Below are 21,969 nucleotides of genomic sequence, written 5' to 3' on the forward strand. Positions count from 1 at the left end.
GAACATTTTCGGGTTGGGATCGGGGTATCGAAATTTTTCAACATCTTCAATATTCCCGAATCCCCCCCCCCTGCTGTCGGCAGAATGGAGAATTGCCACGATAGGGGCTAGGTGTATGGGCCCCCTTACCTAAATCTTTTTCTGTAATGAGTACAGAAATCCTCTCACACTCTCTGGCGGCCTGGGTACACTCCGGAGCCCATCCCTGTCATGCGCATCAGTAGTATATACGGGTTCCAAGCTGGTTGTCAACAGTCAAAAGGCGCTGAAATTTTCCTCTCCATCCGCAGTCCTGGGCAATTTCTTAAAATAACAACATTTCAGCAGGGATCTAGTTTGGATTACATATAGACCACTTACTTTAAATCAGCGCCTCTATACCACAGAGCTTAGCAGAGATCATGACAGACCACTGGTGGCAAGGGCACACTCCAGAGCACATCCCCTGGCGGCCAGCATACACTAAAGACACTGTTACTCGATGGGCGCGCTCAGACGTAAGAAGCACTCAGACGAACTGAGCGCTCTCTAGAGGTCAATGAGCTGAGATTAGTCTATTGGATGTCACTTGTTTTCTTTTCTACTGATTTTTGGTAGCTAATCATTCAGTGCAGAGCATGAAACGTCAATGCAGTCAGCCAATAACAGAACAGGATGATAGTGTTTAGTTTCTTGTCCGGAGCTGAACTCCCAGAATGGGGAATGGGCAGAGAGTCTGTGTGATTGACTAGTAATCTCCTAGCCTGCAGGAGTGATCTGTAAAAAAAAAAAAAAAGTGGTGGGGGGACGGAAACAGCTGTAGTCGGTGATGTCACTGAAAATTTAAAGAGAAATAACTAATTTTAGGTTTTTCACTGTGCAGTGTGCACTGTACATTTTGTCTGAGCTGCAGTATAAAGTCACTATTATTAAGCAGTGTCCTTATATACATCATACTGTACAGTACATGCACATTTCACTCTTCGGCTATAGGTGTTTAGGAGCATATTCAATTGGCTGAGTTATTATTATTTTTTTCCCCTATAGCACCTGAAATGTAGCCTGCTGCACGGATTATCCTGTTCAATTTGTTGCGAGAATTTTAGCTGCGGTAATTTCAAAATGATTTTAACGCTGCTTTTTTTTTTTCGCGCAGTCACAGAACAGGTGAAAGTCGGGAAAAATTTTGAGTTTACGGTAAAAATGTCTGGACTTGGTTCAGAACCCCTGGGACCCCCCTTTCCCCCTAATGATCGATGAGTCAAGTAGAAGTTTTCAATTATTTTAATTGGGCCAATAATTACATGTAATTTTTGGGGTGATATTCTGCAAAGGGCAAAATAAAGGGTTTGAAACATGTGGGACAGGTATATGGGGTGCTGTATAGGTGGGACAGGTATATGGGGGGTGCTGTATGGATGGGACAGGTATATGGGGGGTGCTGTATGGATGGAACAGGTGTTTTTTTTTAAGTGGGTTCAAATGATTTAAAAATAAGCTTACATTCATTTTTATGCACCCCAATTTTAACTACAGCATTTATTTTACTGAAAAAAATCTTTCTATAATTTTTTAACTCTTCTAAAAAAATAAATAAAAATCAGCCATTTAAAAGCAGTAAATATTTTTTCTTCTTTGGGACAGTAAAAAATATCTATAATGTGAAATAATATTGATTGTACTTTTTTTTTTTTTTTTTTTTCTTTTCAAAGTTCCCGCAAGTTTTTGCAGAACAAATTAATGCTGTCAATTTTTCTTTCAATTAAATAGTTTGTGAATCTGGAACATTGCATAGCCACGTTACTCCGAAATTAAGCTTGACGGCCGCGTTAATTTTTGACGCAAAAATCTTGCGGCCAATTGAATTTGCAACTCAATATCCTTAATATTACTTGCTACTGATTCTCCATATCAATGTTTAAGTTTTTAAACTTGAAATTGACATACAGTGGTTTAATCCAGTGCAGATATATGTATGTGAAGCTGTCCGGTGTAGATTCACTAAACATCTCGTCTTTTCTCCCGTGTAGGACAAAGACAATTCTGGTGCCACTATTCTGCACTTAGCAGCCAGGTTTGGCCACCATGAAATAATTGGTTGGTTACTACGGTTTGGAACCAATGATGCGATGGTAGCCACAGACACCGGAGCACTACCTGTACATTACGCCGCGGCCAAAGGAGATCTCCCTACCTTGCAACATCTCCTAGAGTACTGCCCAAAGTAAGCGTCTGTTGCATTGTTTTCATTTAATATTGCACTTTTGAATAATAATGAAAAATCCTTGAGTTAATAATAAAATGCTACACTGTGTTTTTATTATTGACTTTCCACTTCCTTTTTATAATACAGGGGGCGATTCAATTCAGTGCAATGTTGAATTGCGCCGGGAATGAGTTCCCGCAGCTATTCAATTGCCCCCATGTCACCCTGCACTTAAGTTGATATGCTGGTTATGGCACCTAATGCCAGCTGTTTAGTCACGGTAACCATTTGCCAACTTAAGTCCCGTGCGTGATGCTGTTAGCGTGCGCGCTTAGCCGGAAAGCAGCATCGCAGCACTAGTTTAGTCGAATTTCTGCTCGCACCTCAGGAAGGTGTAAGCAAAAATCCTCTAGTCGCAGGTTAACATCGCAGCCAATTGAATAGCTCAAGGAACACATTCCCGGCGCTATTCAACATCGCACTGAATTGAATCTCCCCCCAAAAATGGTGCAAATTAAAGTTCCCACAATACTGGAGAAGGTAAGTTATATTACTGAAATATGAATAGTGACATTTGCAGATGGTCGTATGATCATATTTTCTGTTATATGTAGCATTGGGTGTGTATGCATAATTATATGTATGTGTGTATATACCCGTCGTTACTGAGTGATTATTAATTTTATTAAATGATACTGAATGGACGTGTCGGGATCAAACCCGCACTCACAACTCCATCTATGTCAGGTGGTCGTGATGTTGGGATTTTGCAAATAACTTTAACAATAAAATAGAACTCATCTGGAAATGAGGAATAAAGTATTCCTACGGCGGATCTTTGGTTCCGCTCACAGTATATACGCTTTGCAAATCGGTAGCATGAGCCTCACTAGGCCGCAGGTCTAAGAACACAGAATATCAGAATTAGAAATTGTTTTAATTTCAAGAATACTTCAAAGCTTGTAGGTACAAAAACAAGTTACAAATATTATTAAAATGATTAAAAGCCCACACAGATTACAGACAATTTCAAAGAAAATAAAAAAGGGAAAAACAAAGGGCCTGATTCAGAGCCACTCGTAAGCGGCAGCTCGTTCGCTCCGAGCGATGTTTGCCCAACTGCGCATGCGTACGGATCGTTATACGCATGCGCGAACCAGTCAGTGCGGCCGAAATTCATGTGCTCGCAAAATAGCGAATGCCTGATAATTTGAGTGACAGAATGAGGCGTATGTGGGTGGTAACAGGGGAAGGTGCTTGAAAACGGGGAGTGGAGATCCGATCGCAGGCGTGCTTAAAGGTCAAAACGGGCGTTTTATGGGTGTGCATATTTAAAACAGCAGCGTCATTGACGACGTCACTGGTTTTTTTTTAAGCCAGAACTGCTCGCAAAATTGTGGTAGCAAAAACCAACCACAAGAATAGCGAGCAGTTCATACCCTGTTCGATGTACTCGATTAATCTAATAAATAGCGGACATGACGTAGGATGCGAGCGGCCTGGGGGCGTAGTTTCCCAAAAAACGACCGCAAGTTTTGTTCGCTCGTTCAGACCAAGAGGCGTCAACAGACCGCAAACAGCGAACGGTTCATTTGAATAGCCACCCCTATTTTCTGGACGAGCGAGCGCTAATTGCGTCTGGCTCTGAATCAGGCCCAAAGTTCAAATATCACTTTCGGAATTGAACAATGCTGGAGTAAGGTTTCTCCGGGAAGAATTTCTGGTGCATCCTAGCCAGTGTGGCTCCTTTAAAGAATGGACGCAGGCTGTCCAGTTTGTAGGGTTAATATACCCAATCTTTCATACTTTCTCTCCCACAGACATCATACCTCCCAACTGTCCCGCTTCTGGCGGGACAGTCCCGCTATTCAGGTACTGTCCCGTCCTGTGGGCCGCAGTGTGCTGCGGTTGGGGGAAATTAATCTCACCACTGCTCTGCAGAGCAGGGTGAATAGATGCCATGCACACTGTTTGGGGAGAGCCCTGGGGCAGGCCAGCATCTCCACGAATGCTGGTCTCTCCCCCGGATTGACAAAAAAGGGGGCATGTCACGAGACCACGCCCCTTCACCACGAGGCCACACTCCCTTTTTCGGCGAGCAACAGTCCCGATTCTTAACCTTCCAAAGTTGGGAGGTATGCAGAACTGGATTCTGAACTTCATAGTACATAGGAGAGGAGACAGCAAGTCTGCAATTTTATTACTTCTCTTATGCCAGGTATGATGATCAGACCTTGTTCCTGTCCAGCCCAGCAGATGGAGAAGACACCATGGGCAGTATGAAATAGGACATCCTCTGGCAGGCTTCGGTTCCAGACAGCCTACAAGTGTGAATTTCCTATTTCCTATTGAGCCCCTATGGTGCTAACTACACAATCTGCACAATAGGGTGGATATTTCCTTTCGCTGGCCAAATCCTTTTGCTACCAACATCCTCTGAAACCATATTAGGTTTTTGCATAACTGTAAACAATCCGGCCTGCTAGGCTGAGGAACATACACTCATTTGGTTAGCTGATACAATTCAAACATATTTACAGTGGGTCATCGGTCTATAGATCATAACACATACTGTTACCAATATTCTTGTCAATAAGTCCATTCCGATATGAACTGGATTTTATCATTACAGGACGATTTAAAGTATTATGTGGATGGGGACTCTCTCACCTGGCTATCAGTGAGGTCAGTCCGCCTGCTTAGAGCCGTGCAGGCAGTGTGGTGGCCATGCCCCTCCTCTCTCCCTCAGTCCTCTCATGCACTGGGGTCCTCTGGAGCCTGTCACTCACAAGCCCCCCCCCCCCCCCAGATCACACGAGGAGCTGCTGCTGGAAGAAGCCCAGTAAGTTATCTTTGTAATGGCTTCCTGATGGGGAGAAAGGATTGGTGTATGTGTCATATATGTGTGTGTGTGTGTATGAGTCATATGTGTGTTTTTTTTGGGCGCCGTAATGGTGCTAAATGGGTTTATCCGCTATGCCGTTGTCTACTGGTGGCGCTCCCGACCAACTGGAAGACTAGACAAGTCTCCCAGAACCGCCGCCGCTGGCCCGCACAAACATCCCCCCCCCAGTGGTCGCTTACTTACTGAGCCAAAAGTGGCTGTCCAGGGGGGCTGATGACGCGTTTCGCTCTGAATCGCATCATCGTAGCCCTGACGCCCGCCATACAGTGCCTGTAATATCTGCTCTGTACAGCAGGGGCGGGGCCACGATGATGCAATTGATCCGGAATGCCCCCCCGCACCGCCCACCTGCTGTGAGGAGAGAGCCGACCCGGCTGCCTAAAAGTCGGTAAATATGATTTGTTCCAGACTCCAAACCTTCAAGCATTCCCTGAAATCTCACCCTATTCTGGTAGCTGATCATGTTCCAGAGCCACCCACATAACCTCCATAAGCTATTCTACTGATTACCTCCCCTCTACACAGTCCACACATAACTCTACATATGTTCTCTTTCTACACTCTCCTATCCCGCTGACCCAGGGCCAACATTGTTGTGTGACTGGATCATACAGCCCATCAAGAACTCTTTCTACTTCAGCTTTAAAGCGAATGGGGAAAAAACAGAGATATGTGAAGAAATCTTCACAACAGGCTTTAATGGGCACTATTTCCACAGCCGCTGTAATATATGAGTGTAGTCACACTCAATAGGAAAGATGCTCAAAAAATAGTATGATACAGCGCTAATATGAGGTGAGTACAATTGGATAATGTATTGTAACCAGATGAAGTGTAATCAATAAATAAATTTAATACATATAAAAGTAAACAATAACATACATGTATGTAAATAACACATTAATTCACGTTAAAAACATGTAAAGGCCAATCGATGGATATGCTATCCCTACTCTGAGGTTATATTACACAATGGGTATAACTGTCAGTGGCTTATTCCTCTATGACTCCTTCATAATGACAGTGGAAGAAATGAATTCCAATTGGATTAGTCTCTAACCAACTCACGATGTACTGGGGTCCAGTTTTAATGGCGAACAGCAATCACGCTCTATAGTGTCCCTTGGAGTGGTGAAACTTTGTAGTCCCAAAGGATTTCTTAGAAGCGACTGTAAAAATTTGTCTGTCACTTAGTAAATGTCCAAACGGAGGTTATATAGTCCACTGAGTCTGATTCAGGAGATGAAGCCAGAAAAGGTGTAAATGGAAATCCAGATATGTCTTCTCAGAGTAAATGGGTGCTCAACAACAGACGCGTTTCGCTGGGTGACTCCCAGCTTTATCAAAGGTGATTAGATGTTTCATTCTAGAGATATTTATACAGAAGCAATATGGCCGCTAATTACAAACACATGAAAACAATTACACTTCATCTGTATAGATGTATTTAAAAAGAAACATTCCAACTATTAAAATTAATTATAATAATGAAGCAAACCTTATATTGTTATAAGAAATATGAATTTAGACAGATAGTACGGGTATAAAACCCAGACATACCTGTCCTCCAGATCGCATCCGTCCACCACGCCGATCACGTGGTGTAAACGGGATCATGTGATTCTCAGTGGGCCAACTAATTGACAGGTAACATGATCTCCTGCCCGCGGTGATAGAAACATCCTGTATTGCCACAAAGTGTGGCATGCAGCGGGCAGCCGTGGGAAAAGGCAGGTCACGTGATCTCCCGCCCCCTGGGATGAGACCATCCTATGCCGTTTTATCATCTGACGGCTGAAGTATGACAGGCGACTCCACCCCCCACCCCAGTGCCTTGCATCCGACGTGCAAATCTCGCAATAAGCGGACATGTTACATCACGTGACCCTATTACACCACATGACTGCCATCCTCTAATTTTTAATGCATGTAACATTTGCCCCTAATAAAAATGGCGGATTTGAAGTCATGCAGCCCCACATAAATAATATGCAGAGGAAAGGCATTATATTGTTGCCATAAATATAATACTCATAACGATACTATTTAACATGATGAATTTATTCGACTAAATTATTGTAAAATATTAATTTTGCACTGTATATTTAAAAAAAATAAAAAAGAGAAAGAAACCAGAGAAATACCAGTGATAGATAAGGTACCATTAGAGGATATTAACTAATATAATTTAACTGTTAGAGGTATATATCGAGATACACAGCTAATAACCATTTAGTGCTTCCTAAATAATATTATATTTTTGCATGAAAAGAGAGAGAAGAAAAATGAAATTCAAACCAATTGTTAATTGTCCTATATTGTAAAACAACATTCAACTCCACAGATTCGTTTAAACCATTTGGATGTAGTCTGTCTAATTTAAACATCCAAAAAATGTCTTGGATACAAAGACGCTTAAACCTATCTCCCCCTCTTACAGTGACTGGTATATGTTCCAGTCCTACTATTGTTAGACAGGTTGGATCTCCTTTATGTTTTTCATCATAATGTTTGGATACGCTATGACTAGGTTACCTGTTGGAGATATTTCTACGATGTTCCATAAATCTGGTTTTGATCTTACGAGTGGTCCTCCCAACATAACGTAAATTACATCCACATGTAAGTAAATAAATAGAGAACTCAGGCCCTGATTCAGAGCCGGACGCTCTGACCAGAGCGCTCGCTCTGAATCAGGGCCGTCCTATTTAAATTTGGAGCGGCCTTTTGGACGCTCGCATAGCTGTGGGTTACCACCCACAGCTTATGCGAGCGTCCATGATGATGGTCACGATGGTCATCGGGCTTGCGACGAGACCCTGCGGTAGGGTCACCTACCTGGAGTGGTTTTGGCTCTATCAGAGCCAAAATCACTCCCACTGACATCACTAGTGATGTCAATGGGGCCGGCCCCAGACGGTAGGCGTTCCCATGGGAACGCCTCTGTCTGGCAGCCACGCCCCCGGCACGCCCATCAAAGGGGGCATGCTGTCAATCACCATCGACAGCACGCCCCCTCTGGTGTGAGAACCGGAGCGACAGCTTGGCTGTCGCTATCTGGGTCTCGCGCATGCGCGCGACGGAGCTCCCTACGTCGTGCGCATGCGCATTTGGGTACCGTCGACCCGCTTGCGAGCGTCCTGCGCTCGCGAGCGGGTCTGAATGAGACCCTCAGTGTTACAATTTATAAAACTCCTAATATTTATCCATTCTCCTTCACCACAGGCAAAAACCTAGGTAGATTTCTTAACGTGTTGGCACGTAGTGCATCTACTGCCTCCACACTTGTAGAAACCACAAGTGGGTTTCAAGTCAACCAAGATAAATCAGAACTTGCATTTTTTATTTTGTTTATGGACATTTGAGATTTTAAATTACTAGGTGCCAAAATATTTTTTAGGGACTAATTTTTCTTAAAAATTAAAGTAGGCTTGGTTGGTATGCACCCCTGAAGGATATTAACCTGTTTCAGGATGTCGTAATTATTTAATATTATTTGTTTAATTTTCAAATGTTGACTATTGTAAGTTGTAATAAACGCTAAATGATTATCATCATTCATTTTACTAGGAGTATAATTAGTTCTATTTTGTGAAAGACTTTCTCTAGATATTAGTCTTGTTTCGTTTAATGCTTTCTGAATAATAACATCAGGTTATCCTCTAGATAAAAAAGATTGGGCCATAACTTCTGCTTGTATTTCAAAAGTAGCCATATCTGTACAATTTCTCCGCAAACGGAGAAATTGACCCTTGGGAATATTCTTCCATACGGCACTATGTTCACTTTTGTAATGGAGGTATGTATTTGTTCCAACTTCTTTAACATAGTTGGACGTATGGATAGTACCTCCCTTTACCTCTAGGGTTATATCCAGGCAGTTGATTATAGTGGGGTGATAAGTGTAAGTGAACTGTAAATTATAATTATTATTATAATTTATTAAAGCGAATGGGGACTGAGGAAGTATTTTAGGGCTTAATAGCACAAATTGCATCAGTAATGGATGACACCATTAGGTAGTCGGATGCATCCTTGGTGGTCATTTTAAACCCCATAGAAGTTGGAGAAGATAGGGTTCTCTCTTTTCATCATGGCATATGCGTAGAACAGTGAGATGGAGGACTTCCATATGGTTAAGTAATTAAATGTGACTGTGCTGGACACAGAATAATTGAGTCCTCACATACCAATTATACAAATGAATTGGCTTATCTGGAAATGCTGTAAGACTCCTTGTAGTGGTGGTTGAAGCACAGACACCTGGAACCCTCCCCGGAGTGTGTCACAGCGACTGTGCGTATTGCTGTAGAATATACATAAGGAAAGCAGCATGGCCTAATCCTGCAAACCAAGTTTATTATTGCAGAGGGTGTAAAAACATACATGAATAATGAAACAGAACCTCTTATCTGTACAATTGAAGGGATGAAGCACTCTCCTGATTAAAGCAGGTCTGAATGGGCTGTGTACAGTACCTGCTGCCACTCGAGACGCAGCCTCGCAGGGGACTAAAGCAGCAGCTGGACTTGCAAAAGTATCATAAGTTCAAATATACCCAGAACTCCTCCCCATAGGGCCTAGAGGTGAATGGCCTTTATGTAATAAGCCCGGATTCCATGTAGTGTATGATCCTTTTATATGCTTAAAACAGCGCATGTACCAAAAGGTCATTCATTTTTGTAACCTGCTCTTGAGTTTTTAACTTTTAAAAACGCTTTGCTTTGTCCACATATTATAAGCCAGGTTGGCAATGTAAAGGGGGTGGGGGGACGTGGAGAGGAAAAGTGGGCGATGTGGTATGGGATCCTGCTATACATTGGCGCAATCACTGGCATTGTAAAGTGGAGATCCGGGCCTTGATGATACAATTCAGCTCTAATTACGTCATCGGTCGCCCACGCAGACCATTTCACCCTGGAAGTGGGCTGCTGCCGGGGGCCACCGGGAGAATTACCCACTCTTCCACGTTACCGGAGAGTAGGCAAGTATGATTGAAAGCTGTAGTTCCGAGAGTTTTTCTTTTTTTCTCTTCTTTGTAAACCATAGTGGGATCTTGTTAATTACCTTTTTCCCTTTGGTCTTTTGGCTGCCATTACTGACAGTTGTGCACAGTGTTGTTTCCCAGACATAGGTTATACCATGTAATGTGCAGCGGTGCTGTGAAACGCATGTCTGGACTCTATGCACTGTAAAACCTTCCCCTCCTGATCCCTCCTCTGTCTGTCCATGAGCTGCTGAAAGCTGTGTGTGCGTGTGACTGGCAGCCATACTGAGCTCCGTTCCAGAGAGATTTTGAAAAGGGGGTAATGATTGTAGGAGGCCAGCTAAGCAAGAGGACCAATGTACGAGGCTGAAAAATAATCAGACTGATTTTTATTTTTTTTAATTCAGAATCAGATGATTCCACAGGATCTGAACATCTTTCTTTTTTCAAAGTAGCGTCCTTCACATTCAATACATTTTTTTTTTTCAGCAGCAGCATTTCAACAACGATTTAAACACGTGCAGTGGACGGTTCTGTGACATAACTTTTAGTGTTGCAGCTGTGGCATTTTTCACTTAATCATCTTTTGAGGGTTGGGAATGCCCAGAAGTCAATAAGTATATGGAGGGTGTGCCAGTGCTGTCCCATTAATTTCAGTCAGTGCTGCCAATGAAACAGCAGCAACATGTAGTCGGGCATTGTTTTGGAGCAAAAACCACCATCTTTTCTTCCAATGGTTTTTCAGGACGTTTGCATAGTAGTCACCATTAATTGTCTGTCCACAGGCAACCCAGTGCTGTAGAATCATACCGTGAGCATCACAGAACAGCAGAAGAAGGACTTTTTTGAAGGAATCACACAAATATTTAGGCAGAGGCAAATTTATTTATTATTAACAGTTTCTTATATAGCGCAGCATATTCCGTTGCGCTTTACAATTGTAATTTGCGTGTTTCCATGCACTGGACTGTTGTTTGTATTCCGGATCATAATGTCGAATCCACCATTCGTCACAATCGATATCAGGAAATCGGGTGTCCTCTCCGACATTCGACCTGCGTACTTGCAAGATTCAACACGTCGTTGCATCTGTTCTTCTGTGAGATTTCTGGCTGCCCACCTGATGCATTTTCAGTTCCTTTGTCACAATATGCTGAACCCGTTTGAATGAGGTGACAAGTGAAGCCGAAAGTTCGCGTAAAGTTATCCTTGTGCCATTTTGCAATATCTCTGCAGCTTTGGAAATATTGACATCTGTAACCGTGGTGGATGGTCTCCCAGAACGTGCTTCATCAGTCACTCGCGTATTATCCTCTTTGAAGTGCTTCCACCACCGAAATACTGCAGCCGGGCTAATTATTACTCCACCGTCTGCTTGCCGTAACATTTCATGAGTTTCATTTCCACTTTTTCCAAGTTTAACACAAAATTCAATCACACATCTCTGACGTAATCTCACAGACATATTGTCCTCATCCGCCATGACGAAACGTACGAAGATCTTCCACTCGCTGTGACCAAACAAAGAGGACTACTGCAGTCCAACCGCAGGTTCAGACACATCGATGTATGAGCTTCACAATAACCAGCATAGCGTGGCCACGTCTACCTATGGGACAGAAAAACAGAGGCAGTCTCATTACTTTTTTGCTGGGACAACTAAAATTAAGGTTGAAACACCGCCAACACAATTTATACATAGAATATTTCACGGTAGATGGAGCCAATGGAATAACACGGATGATCATACCTAGATAGAGGAGTAAGGGTCCGGCACTGTGCACCTGGGGGCACACCAAAATGTACTCAATCACTACATTAAATACATATGTAAATACCAAGTTTGGCAGTAAACAAACGTCATTAGGGACGTCAGCATGAAATGGGAAATGCTAGGTGTACAGGTGTGTCCTCATACACCTACCGTCTACACAGGCGTACAGCACCAGACACCCGGTGCAGCACATTGAGAGGTGCAGTGTAAATTATTTTTCTTTGAATGTTGCATCTTATTCGCAGACGCAGGGTAACACCACTCAAAGCATAGCAGAGATGCCGGGCTACAACTTTAACCACACAGGAATTTATTTAAAACTCTTATAAAGCCACAGATGAAGCACCACGTAACTTGACGTGCGAAAACAGCTGCGATCGCTGCATCGTAGCACTTCTTACACTGATTCAGACTCCCTTGCACAAAGATGTACAAATGTCGCGGAATCGGCATGATATACCTCCAGATCCATGCCCGGCGGTTGGAATCCCGACAGCGGCATCCCAGCAGAGGAGGAAATGCCGATCGTCAAAGGTAAGTATATACTAACCTATTTCTACCCCCTAACCCTCCCTTAGGGGTGCCTAACCCTAACCTCCCCCCCCCTGTGCCTAACCCTAACCTCCTTCCCTGCACGCCTAACCCTAAGTCCCCCGGGGAGGAGCCTAACGCCAAACCCCCCCCATCTGAGCCTAAACCTAACCTCCCGGGGGGGGGGGGTGTCTAGCCCTAAGTACCCCCCGGGATCCCTAACTCCCCCCCCCGCGGCTATCCATGCTCTGCGCCCTGCGTCCTTTCGATCGGGGTGCCGGGTATCGGGCTCTCGGCGTATGTCTAATGACAGGCGTCGGTATATCGACGCCTGTCTTTAGACCCTTGCCGGGTTATGACAGTCGGGAAGCCAGCTGTCGGGATTAGGTCCGCTGGCTTCCCGACTGCATACCAATGTCGCACATCAAATTGATCAGTGCGCTGTAGCACAGCAGTTTGTCGCTGCCAGTTTTGTATATGTATGCGAATTAGACGCACATTTTGAGCGAGAAAGACGCTCGGTGCAGCCGATTCGCCAGCGCAGAGAGGGGCTATTTGCAGCGACTTCAGCAACAGCGTATGAGGGCACACCAGTAAGAGCTGGCTATTTAGCCTGTTTGTTTGATATGATATTTTAGCTGTGTATATAAACTGATCGTTGTTTGGTTTATGTAAAAATCATAGCGCAGTGCATCCACATTTTATTACTTTTATACTTTTCCATTGTCCATAGAACTTATTTTGATTTGCCGTGTTGCAGGCGTGTGTTGAGTTGTGTGTGTTTCTCCCATCTCGGCACCACTCACCTGCTGTTTTTAGTTTAGAGTCACCTGAATTATTTAGCTCGGGTGAGAGCTCGTTCCTCACAATGCTAATCTAGGGGCTGATGATAGTTTCTTTTACAAACACTTGAAATTCCATCTTCATCACAATTAAGAGCTGAATGGCCGGATGTATCATTTGATTTTACGTTGATGTGTGTGTGAGACGGACGGTGAGCTTGAGGCGCAAATTAACACTAATTATATCCGTGGATTTTTCCATGGCTTTGTTTCCTGCCTTCCCCCAGCGTGGTTCACTCGCTTTACAAACCTTCTGCTACCCATTAGGAATATTAATGCCACTAAATGCAGCGTATATCATTTTGTTACATTTACCGAATAGCTATTTAGGTGTTTGATCTAAGTCTTTGGGGTCGATTAAATTGGTAGCGAATCGGCTCACCCGCCTTTGCCTTTTAAATTTTGACACTTATGCTGCAGTGAAACATTTTTTAAAAGGACCTTTCTCTAAGGTCTTTTTGACTCATTTGCTCTTGAACTGTGATTAGTTGCTACTAATAGATGCGTCTCCAACTGGTAGGCTCAAGAAGTGTCCCATTAACGAATAGAACAAGACCTGATCCTCCGCCAGCTCAGAGCTGGTGTAAGAGTGGAATTGGCTATGTGCCCTCTGATGAAAGAGGATGCCCCTAACGGGGGCAAATTTAGGATTTCTAGAGTGGCGTTTCCAAAGAGAAAGTGTAGCCAGCCCATGAAAAGGGCATAATTGGCACGTAACAAACTATAGGGGCCAAATGTAATAAGTAAGTGAGTAAGCTCTCACATCTTCAAAATGGTAAAACATCTGGATGAGAGTTTGAATCTAAACACATCCGACTTGGCGTGTTCTCGGACTCTATTACATTGGCGGAGTTTAAAAAGTGTGAGAGGTCATTGCTAAACTCTCGCATTTTCTAAACTCTCACCCAATTATAGTTGGCCCATTGTCTGCCTCATGGAAAAGTGCAGTGCATGTAATTCATCACATATACAGTACCAGCCATTAAATGCAGCAGTAGCATGAGCTTTTCCCGGATGTGGTCCCCATTCCACAATCCAAGTCGTAAGCTCTGCGGAGCACTGGAGCAACGACGGAAGTCTATAGGAGTGGAGGAAGAACATGGACAGATATGTAGCGTCCCCGCTAGGCAGTTTCAGCGGGGTTCCGCGCCCCACACGATTTTTAACGTGCTGACAAGGGCACTGTCATTATGGAGGCTCTCTGCTGATCACACGCTGACCTCGGCGGTCCCACGGTGCCTGCTTCCTGCTGTGAAGCTGAGCCTCTCCCTGTCCTGCGGGCCGCAGTTTCCCACGGGAGGAAGGGGGTAGTTGTGGATGAACACTCAAAGGGATGTAGTGTTCCCGCTAGACTGCAGGCAGGGCGCTAAGGGGGTGGGCAGGGAGTCCGTGCGTGTGCTGAAAAGGGGGCGTAGCAGGGCAAGTAGGGGGCTTGTCATTGTGACATGCCCCCAATTCGTCACAGTTGAAAGCGTGCTCAGCACCTACGAAGGTGCCGGGCTTCCCCCAAGCTCTCCCCTCACGGTGAATAGATGGCGTGCAGATGCACACGGAATCTATTCACCCGGCGGTGATCGATGACCGCAACTTTTCCAACGTACAGGACACTACAGCCTACGGGTGGGGAAGGCACAGGGCAGGCTGTTCTAGTGGCGCTAAAAATGGCAGGGCACATTTTCCCCCTTTAAAATCGGGCAGGGCGCGGTGCCCCACTAAAACAGCCTAGTGGGAACACTAGGGTTAAGTGGGGAGCATAAATGCCATGTGTATGCTCATGGCTCCTGTGCTTGGGGGCAGCCCAGCATCTTCATAAGTGAGGAAATGCCACAGGCCACACCCCCCGCAAGAGGCAACGCCCCCTCTTCAGACGCACACATGCCTTCGGCGTGCGCAAATGTACCCTCTCTTTAATTGAATCTGGGATGTACATGCACCTACACACATATAAAAAACAAAAATTAAAGTAGTATTATCTTTTAGGTGCATCTATTCCGTCCTCTAAAAGTGTTAAACATGTGATTTTATACTTTCTACAGTGTGAATAGCAGCTGCCATGACATGTCCAGTGATGTTTGTTTATATAATGCTGAGAGAAGAGACCTTTTCATAGCTAATGGCAATTCACAATTTCTATGGACATATCTTTTAAGGTTTTCTCATTGTTTTACAATATTGCTGTACAGAACAATGACATTTCCACCAGGTGCAGGTCTTACCGTCCATTATTAGCTTTATCAGTGTTCTCCCCAGAAAACATTTCCAGCCGGGTGGTATCAAGAAGTAGCCAGGTGGGGCCTTCGCAAATAATAAAATGTTTTAAACCCTGACCTTCTAATGATTTAAACTTGAAATAACATTTTATATATTAATTCTCCTCTTATTAAAGGCCCAGTTGTCTGATTATGAAAAGCTGTAAAGTCTGTAGGATCTGGTCCCTTTTATACCGTTCCCAGATACTGTCCCCACTTGCAGGCTCCCAAAGTGCCGGGTGGTGCATATGCAAAAAACAGCCTGGGGAGAACACTGCCCTCCCTTACCATTCCAGCCCGACAGGTCTCAGGCTGCTCCCCCACTGGCTCTCAGTCAAAAGTGCCCATTATGCAGTGCCCTCTGTATTTGTGCCCTTTATACAGTGCCCCCTATAAGTTTCCCCTTTATACATTGCCCCCTGTAGTTTTCCCCTTTTATGCACTGCCCCCTGTAGTTATGTTTTGCCCTTATGAAGTGCCCCCAGGCTGAAGTAGTGCCTCTATGCAGTGCCCCCAGGCTGGCGCCTTTTGCAGTGCCCCCGGGCTGGCCCCTTTTGCAGTGCCCCCGGGCTGGCCCCTTTTGCAGTGCCCCCGGGCTGGCCCCTTTTGCAGTGCCCCCGGGCTGGCCCCTATTGCAGTGCCCCCGGGCTGGCCCCTATTGCAGTGCCCCCGGGCTGGCCCCTATTGCAGTGCCCCCGGGCTGGCCCCTATTGCAGTGCCCCCTGGGCTGGCCCCTATTGCAGTGCCCCCGGGCTGGCCCCTATTGCAGTGCCCCCGGGCTGGCCCTTTTTGCAGTGCCCCCAGGCTGGTCCCAGCTCCAGCCCAGAACTTACCTGAACATGCTCGGCGCTCCCACTCCCGCTGCCTGACGTCACCCGCGCAGTGCATCCCTGGGAACGCTTGCCTCTGAAGCGATCAGAGGCTTCTTTAGCCTATGGTTGCTTCAGAGGCCAGCGTTCCACACTAGGAGGCGGAGGGTGACCGGGAATGCGGCGGGGGGAAGTGCCGGCGGTGGGCTGTTTCTGCCGGGCTATGCGCCCGCAGAAAACAGCCTGGGGAGAACACTGGCTTTAGGCTTTAGAAGTTACCATTTCTGGAAGAAGAGTATTTAAAATACAAAAGTAGTACACTACACAATCACAACCAGTATACCTGACATAACAGGGATTGCAGTGATGTAAGGCAGGTGGTCAATATTTTGTATGCCTTTGGACTGATGACAGTGGTAAATTGCCCAACAAATCTTGTATTGTTTTTTGTTGTTGTTGTGTGTCCTGCTGTGGCAGGCGAAATAAGCTATACAGGGATGTTCAACATATAGCCTTCGAGTTCAAGCTGCTGTGGAACTACACATCCCAGCATGCCACAGTTTTAAATGTAACACAATGCTCGCTGCGGGTTGGCAGCAGAAAAACCAAATTTAAAGAGGAAATCCCCACCTCCTCTTAATAGGATATAAATAAACTAAGAACTTAGGTCTACGCCTGTAAAAATCTACATATGCTATCCTAGCGCTATCCTTGGTGCCGCCGGTATATAAAGTATGAGGGAAGTGTAGGGGAGGGGTATAACTAGATAGTAATAGTGTCAAGGAGGGTAATGCTAAATAATTGTTGGCTGGGCAATAGTTGGTAGGTGGGCGTCCCACACCTACAGCAGAGACAGGATGCCAGTAAATCACAGTCTGGTATTAGCAGTCTCACAAAACTAAAGTCCTATACATAGTAAGAGAATCCTTGAGCCCTGTGCCTCAAAATAAAGGATTTTTTACCTCACTTATCATGGTGCTGTGATTTATTCTACAATATTCACGGCTACAAGAACCTACGTGTTATATATCTTCATGACTTCAAACAGCATTTTATTGTAGGACAGCTGATAAACTTTAGGTGATAAAAATTAGACTCTAGCAGCCTGTTTGTCTGTGCACAGTCTGGAACAAGGGCCCCCTAGGGAGACGAGCAAACACTATTTCCATGAAGCTTTTGTCTTCAAAGACTAGATAGCACCTGGCCACTTGGTTCTGAGTAGCTGATGCAACCCAGTTTTGACATACTGTACCAATTCATAGCAAGCAGACGTTCCAGAAATATATATTTTAAGGGAACTATAATAAATTTAATACGCATCACGGTCAGGTTGTTACTCCTAGTACCATGAGCACACAGAATGCACACAGTCATGACACGTGACTTTGAGGAATCGCCGTAACCCATGGCGATGGTCACACACAAAATGATTGAAAAGATTGTATAAAATTACCTTCAGGCTGTGTGTATAAGGTGTATACTGTATAATGCATTCTATGTTTAGATTTGGGTCCCATTCCCAAGATATCTCTTTATGATATGCAAATATTAAAAATAAGGACTATTCCGATATCCAAAATACCCCTGGTCCCAAGCATTTTGGATATGGGAGACTCCACCTGTAATATTATCCTTTCTACAGTGTGAATGGCATCTGCCATAAAATGTCCAATGACGTCTGTTTATATAATACTGAGAGAAGAGACCTTTTCATAGCTATTCATGGCAATTCACTTTTTCTGTGGACATATCTTTTAAGGTTTTCTCATTGTTTTACAATATTGGTGTACAGTATAATCACATTTCCACCAGGTGCAGTTCTAACCGTCCATTATTAGCTTTAGGCTTTAGAAATTACCATTGCTGGAAGAAGAGTATTTAAAATACAATAGTAGAACACTATTCAATCACATCCAGTAATCCTGACATGAAGGGGATTGCAGTGATGTAAGGCAGAGGGGCAATATTTTGTATTGAAAGCAGGTACAGCGTAGCCGCGCTAAATGAAAAGCAGCTCTATATAAAATTAATGTCTTGATAACAAATAATAAGAGCGCTATTGATGTGATAAACCAATAAAATTATAAATAAACCAAGGAGGGAAAAAGGAGAGAGAAGAAATGAAAAAAGTTTGACAAACACCATAGATGATTTTATAACTCTTTTGAGATAAATTCAGTGGAGACCTAATAAGTTCCAAAAAGGTATACAAGGGATCACATACTGACTTTCCCTACCTCTATCCTGAAATGGAAGTGGCAGTAAAGTCCCGTTGGTCTTGTCCCGGCGATGATGCGATCCCTGCCGATGGTACTGAGGTGTTGCTCCCCGCGCTCCTTCCCGCTGCTGCCTCCTGGTGGTAAAGCGTCTCTCACGGCTTACAGCTGTGGGTTGTTTCCGGCGTTCTATCCCGGCGTGACCGGCCCAGCCTTGCGCTGGGTGATGATGTACTTGGTGGGTGCCGCGGGTGACAGTGTAAATGCGGGGAGTTCTGCTAGGTGTGCAGAATGTCCTGGTGGTCTCCACTGATAGCCTCCAACGCGTTTCATGCGATAGACACACTTTATCAAGGATGGCTTGATATCCTAAAAAATGCTCCTTTTATAGGAGAAAAACTTTATTGTTTACACTTAAAAAACGGAAGTTCAAATCCGGAAGTGACTAAAAATAGCGGTAACAAGGCCATCTTGGATCTATATCTTAGATGGACATTTGTTATCAAAAAGGTGTGTCAAAGGAAAAAATAGGATCAGAAAAGTTTAGAAAAAAGGAAAAGGAAAAATAGAACATGATAGCTAAAATATACAATGTGTGTGTAATGTTAAAAATGTATTCCATTAAAAAGTTATAAAAAAGCATTAAGTTCAAAATCAATATTTAGTCCAGAAGACTGTAAAGTCTTCATATTAAATATCCATTCGGATTCTTTCATTTTCAAATTCTTTGTTAAGTCTCCACCTCTCCAGTTATGGTTAACTTTCTGTATGGCTGAAAACTTTAATCCTGTTGGACTTTTATTGTGTACTTCTAAGAAATGGTTTGACACACTGTGCGTGGTTAATCCCCTTTTAATATTGTATAGGTGTTCAGATAATCTGATTTTCAGTTTTCTTTTTGTTTGACCAATATATTGGAGCCCGCATGGGCATTCCAACATATAGATAACTCCATCCGTGTCACATGTAATCTTTTATCTGATACATTTTTCCAGTTTGATTTGATATGAATTCTTTTTTCGGTTTAGTGGTCACTTTGTCCAGATTTTTACAGGCTTTACAGTTAAGGCAGTGATGATAACCTTTATTTTTATTGTTTTTACTTGTATTGTTCTCTGGTGATAAAAAGCTTATTAATTCTTGTTTAATGTTTTTTGCTTTTCTGTAAATTATTTTTGGTTTATCTGAGATAATAGACTTTAAGATCTTTGTCCAATTTCAGAATATGCCAGTGTTTTTCCATCATATTTTTTATGAGTTGTGAATTGCTGTTGAATTGGGTGATGAAAAGCGGTTCCAGACTGTCGTCTTTAACCTTCGTTTTATGCCGGACTAGATCTTGTCTCTCTAATCGGTTTACTTTCTGGATTTGTTTCTCTAACTCCATTCTGTTATATCCTTTTTCCATGAAGTTTCTTTTCAACTCTTCACTTTGTATTTGATAGACTTCATTTTCTGTGCAATTCCGTCGCACTCGTCTAAACTGACCAAAGGGAATATTTCTCTTCCAATTCTGATGATGGTTGCTGGAAGTGGGGAGTCTGTTATTGCCATTCACTTATTTTATGTGTGTTCTTGTGTGTATAAGATAATTTTTAATGTATATTTCCAGGTCTAGAAAAACTACCATCTCTTTGTCTGTGATCGTTGTAAATTCCAGATTTTTAGTGTTGTTATTGATGTAGGATATGAAGTTTTTCAATTCTTCCTCTGGACCATCCCAAATAAAAAATATGTCGTCTATGTATCTTTTCCAACATATAATATTGTTTGCAAAAACATTGTTCTTCCATATACATTCATCTTCCCATTTTGATACATAGAGATTTGCATAACTCTGCGCAAAAGATGTACCCATCGCCATCCCACATTTTTGAAGGTAAAATTTGTTTTCATACCAAACATAATTATTTTTTAAAAGGAAGTCAATACCTTCCATGACAAAATTGATTTGTTCGTTTGAAATTTCAGTCAAGGTTGAAAGATAATGTCGGGCATGATCACAGCCTAGATCGTGTGGGATGCAGGTATATAATGATTTTACGTCACTTGTACATAGAACATATTATTTTTTCCATGTTAAGTTCTCCAATGTTTGTAGAATGCTAATAGTGTCTTTCAGGTAGCTCTTCTGTTGTGATACCAAATCTTGAAGGAAATGATCTATGTATTTGGAAAGATGTGCTGTAATTGATCCTATACCTGAAATGATCGGGGCGTCCTGGTGGATGGTTTATATCCTTATGCACTTTTGGTAAGAAGTAGAAGGTCGGGATCTTAGGGTTCTTTTCTTTTATAAATTCATATTCTTTTTTGTTTATTATACCAATATCTAGACCTTCTTCCAAAAAATCATCCAGTTTTCTTGAGAAATTCTCAGTTGGATCGGACCTCATTAACTCATAGGTGTTTGTGTCAGATAATAATCTGCCTGCTTCAATTTTGTAATCTTCCTTTTTCATTATGACCACTCCTCCACCCATGTCCCATGACTTGATGACTATTGAGCTGTCTTCCTTTAACTCTTTTAGCACTTTCTTTTCTTCTTTTGATATGTTATATTTCATTTTTGATTTTTCTGGAATTTGGTCTATTTCTTGTTCAATCAGCTTTTGGAATGTGTCAATTTCAGAACTGTTACAAAACGTGGGATTGAAGGTTGATGGTGGCTTGAAATCGGTGTGTTTGAATTGTTGGTTGTAATTTATTTGAGTCCTTGTTAATGCATCTCTGGAAAAATATTTCTTTAAGGTCAATTTTCTAATGAACTTGTGAACATCTATATATAAATTGAATTTATTTATTTTAGATTGCGGAGCAAATTTTAATCCTTTTTCAAGTATAGTTGTTTGAGCCTTTGTGAGCGTTTTTTCCACTTAAATTGAATATCGTGGATTTTGACTCATTGATTATATTCTTCTTTTTTGTTTGACAATCTCCTATTGTTGTTTTTGTATGCCTTGGACTGATGACAGTGGTTAAATTGCCAAATAAATCTTGTAGAGTTGTTTTTTTGTTGTCGTTGTTGTGTGTCCTACAGGAGGCAAGTGGAATAAGCTATACTGGGTTGTTCAACATACAGCCATCGAGTTCAAGCTGCTTTGAAATTACACATCCCAGTATGCCACAGTTTTAGCATGCCCTAACTAAACTATGGCAGGTCGTGCTGGTATGTATAGTTCCACAGGGCCACATGTTGAATACTCCTGAGCTAGAGATTTGGGACAGATTGGCCATAGACATCTGGTTTACTCCACAAGCGTTGAAGTCCTGGCAGGCGATCGCACGGCAAGGCATAAGCACGCCCACTATGTCTTGGCGTGTGATCGCTTTGTGTATGTAGATGCCCACTAGTCTGTGTTAAGATGCCCACTTGCGCACGTCATCTCCAGGAAGTGTATGCAACCATCGATACATCAGGTACCGTCAGCAGTGAACGCAGTGCTTGAGGTTGACTATACCCTGCCGCAA

The 21,969-nt window shown here is 43.2% G+C and overlaps 1 protein-coding gene across 1 annotated transcript in view; it reads left to right on the plus strand.

Moving 5' to 3' along the window:
- LOC148505779 (espin-like) overlaps window positions 1-21,969 on the plus strand; it is a 234,769-nt gene that overhangs the window by 38,557 nt on the left and 174,243 nt on the right. The window contains exon 2 of the mRNA XM_088447752.1: window positions 2,010-2,203. Coding sequence (XP_088303878.1) covers window positions 2,010-2,203 — 194 coding nt within the window. The remainder of the gene's footprint in view (window positions 1-2,009; window positions 2,204-21,969) is intronic.

This window comes from Taudactylus pleione, unplaced genomic scaffold (genome assembly GCF_031769625.1).
Source record: "Taudactylus pleione unplaced genomic scaffold, aTauple2 ptg000437l, whole genome shotgun sequence".
In the NCBI taxonomy this organism is placed as follows: domain Eukaryota; kingdom Metazoa; phylum Chordata; class Amphibia; order Anura; family Myobatrachidae; genus Taudactylus; species Taudactylus pleione.